The following is a 2,684-nucleotide window of genomic DNA, read 5'->3' as shown; positions in this document are numbered from 1 at the left end:
GGCGTGGTTCCCATACATGATGTTGTACCGAGTGAATTGACTGAAAGGGAACGTAATGTTATGCATATAACTACTGTTCCCTGAAGGAAAGGAACGAGGTACAACACATGGAGGCCCCGCTGCACAGCTGGGCTCGGTGAAGAGCAGTATAACTAAGGAGTGACGGTGATGCGACAATATTTATATGTGCAGGCGGAGCCTGACATCTGTCGTCATCACGTCACCTGCCTAAAGGCGTGATTAGAGGTGGCTTCAGCCAGGACACGCAGGGGCGTGGTTCCCATACATGATGTTGTACCGAGTGAATTGACTGAAAGGGAACCACAGTCGCCACGAGGTGGAGCCAAACATGCAGTGTGACTGAGGTGAGGCATTTCTGACTGCAGCAGCTCAACTTGTACCAGAGAAAGATAGAAAGTAAAGACTGCTAACAAAAACCATGAGCCAAGACTTGCTGTTATAAATTGAGACGATCTAAAACAGCGATATCCTCAAGGGCAACAATTAGATCTAAAGGTTGGAGAAACATTCTGTGGAGCAACTGATATTTAATCAATAAAAATAATCTAATAAACTGTAACACAAAGACGTGATATAAAACTCAAACTCTAACAGTATAGGGCGACGAATGAGCCAGCTGTGCATAAAAGTTTGACATATTAATTTTTTTTTTTAATTAATAACAGAAGTTTTTGAGTTTAAAGTTTCACAAGGTACAACAACAACTAATTTCCCTCTGGGATCAGTAAAGTATTTTTGAATTGAATTGAATTGAATTGAACTGAATGTTTTTAACTTGAGAAGTTCTGAACAGAAAGAGCATTTGGTTTGGTATAAGAAACAAATACCCACCACTATGGTCCTGTTCTAAAATGCAATACACTTAATTTAACATCCATCAGACGGGACCATAATTCTTCTATTTTTTTATTTTACAAAATTATATACATCGTATCCAGAAAATCTAAAAGTAATACATCCATATGCGCCAGAGAATTCTTGTCGAAGTATTTTGTGTACAAGATTACCTCGAAGTACTTGCTCTGCTGGATGTGTCCTCCTCAGCTTGTCTCGTGGGTTGCTCTTTGGGTTTGCGAAGTTTGCTCTCACCTGACTCACTAAAACATACAGCAAATCACAATTAGTGAAAGCTTTGAGAATAATGAAGCAAAGCCTAAAAAGTAAAATAAATAAATAAATAAATAAAATCATCAAGAGACAAGTACAACTCTCATTTGCAGATCTGCCATCAAGAAAATAAAATCTTTAGTTTCAATATATAATAGTTCATATTTTCGTACCTGAACGCTTGAATGATAACGGTGCCAAAAAGAATAAAGAGAGCTGAGAAGATCAAGGACAGAATGGGCATCATCTCTCGCCTTGAAGACATAAAAAAGATGCTGTTAGTGAAAACAAAAGGAGCTTCAAGCAGCAACTTAGCCATCAGATGACACAACAGTTATGACAACACACGCCTATTGAACCAAATCAACATAAAAGCAGCAGCAAAAACTCCATGTTACTGTATCGAGTGGTAGGGGAGAAACAAGGGTGATAATGTTTCTGCCTCACTACACTTTATAATCTGTTGGGGTACCACACCAGATTTTAACTGATGATATTTATTCACCCTTTTTAATCCGACTCATATTTACTAAAGTGAGATTTTAAGATAAGCAGGGGACTCTTATTTCATGCATAAATACTGAAAGATGAGGAATCAGCTTTGTCTTTTATGGTAATATCTTACAAAAAAATAGAAAAATCAATTTAATTGAATCATGAATAAAAACAGTAAAAATAACATGAAAGACAAGCAATAAACCTTTATGGAAAGAAAATACATTTTTTTCCCCACAAGAGAATGTTTTCATCTATCACTTAAATGACAAGTGACCCAGGTTAAAACCTCTAAGTGTTTTTTTGTCAATTTGAAAAGAAGATGTTAAGATCTTGATCAGATTAATTAATGGTCATTTTAATTTTATTGCAGATGAGAAGAGGTTGCCTTGGCTGTTAACCAGAATTGCTCTGTGAACCACGCGTCATGCCTTGTTTAGGTGCAGTTCGACAGCTCACCCAAGTCGGAGACATGCAGCTGTCTCATAGGAGGTGAAAAGGCTCGGTGTGCTGGACCCCTTTCTCTGAAGTCCAGCTTGAGTCAAATCTGCCCTTAAGGTCACAACGCAGGGTTCATGGACTCAGGACTCCCTGATCGGCATGGCTTTCCATCACAAAACAGCCATATCAGACCCCACCGGGTCGGCAAGAACTTCTTGTTTGCAGTAATTAAAAATTACATTTTCCCTCAGATAGTTAGCTCGTCCAGCTGAGGTCCTGATGCTTCGAGCGTCAGGTAGAAACTGGATTCTACTGGTCTCAATTCAGCTGTGAGTTCTAGTCACAACAAAGATTATCAGGTCTCTGTCACAGAAGATAAACATTTCTTTCTGGGGAAAACATATCTTGGGCTACATTCACACTGCAGGTCTTAATGCTCAGTTCCGATTTTTTGAAAAAATCCGATCTTTTTGTGTGAACGTTCACATTACATTTTAAATGTGACCTGCATCAGACCCCTGTGTGAACGCCCCACAGCACTGATGTGACACGAATGCGCAGTAAAAGACGTGACGTCTCATCAGCCGGCTTGTTTGTTTACAGAGCTAGCATGGATGCTA

At 39.1% G+C, this 2,684-nt stretch overlaps 1 protein-coding gene across 1 annotated transcript in view; it reads right to left on the bottom strand.

The window, feature by feature from the left end:
* The window catches only part of LOC106513333 (dnaJ homolog subfamily C member 16), an 18,187-nt gene that overhangs the window by 8,481 nt on the left and 7,022 nt on the right, over positions 1 to 2,684 (bottom strand). Inside the window, exons 12-13 of the mRNA XM_014002117.1 lie at positions 1,302 to 1,382; positions 1,029 to 1,118 (exon numbers count right to left, since the gene is read on the bottom strand). Coding sequence (XP_013857571.1) covers positions 1,029 to 1,118; positions 1,302 to 1,382 — 171 coding nt within the window. The remainder of the gene's footprint in view (positions 1 to 1,028; positions 1,119 to 1,301; positions 1,383 to 2,684) is intronic.

This window comes from Austrofundulus limnaeus, unplaced genomic scaffold, assembly GCF_001266775.1.
Source record: "Austrofundulus limnaeus strain Quisiro unplaced genomic scaffold, Austrofundulus_limnaeus-1.0 Scaffold11, whole genome shotgun sequence".
Classification (NCBI taxonomy): domain Eukaryota; kingdom Metazoa; phylum Chordata; class Actinopteri; order Cyprinodontiformes; family Rivulidae; genus Austrofundulus; species Austrofundulus limnaeus.
This window is presented reverse-complemented; position numbering and strand designations above follow the sequence as displayed.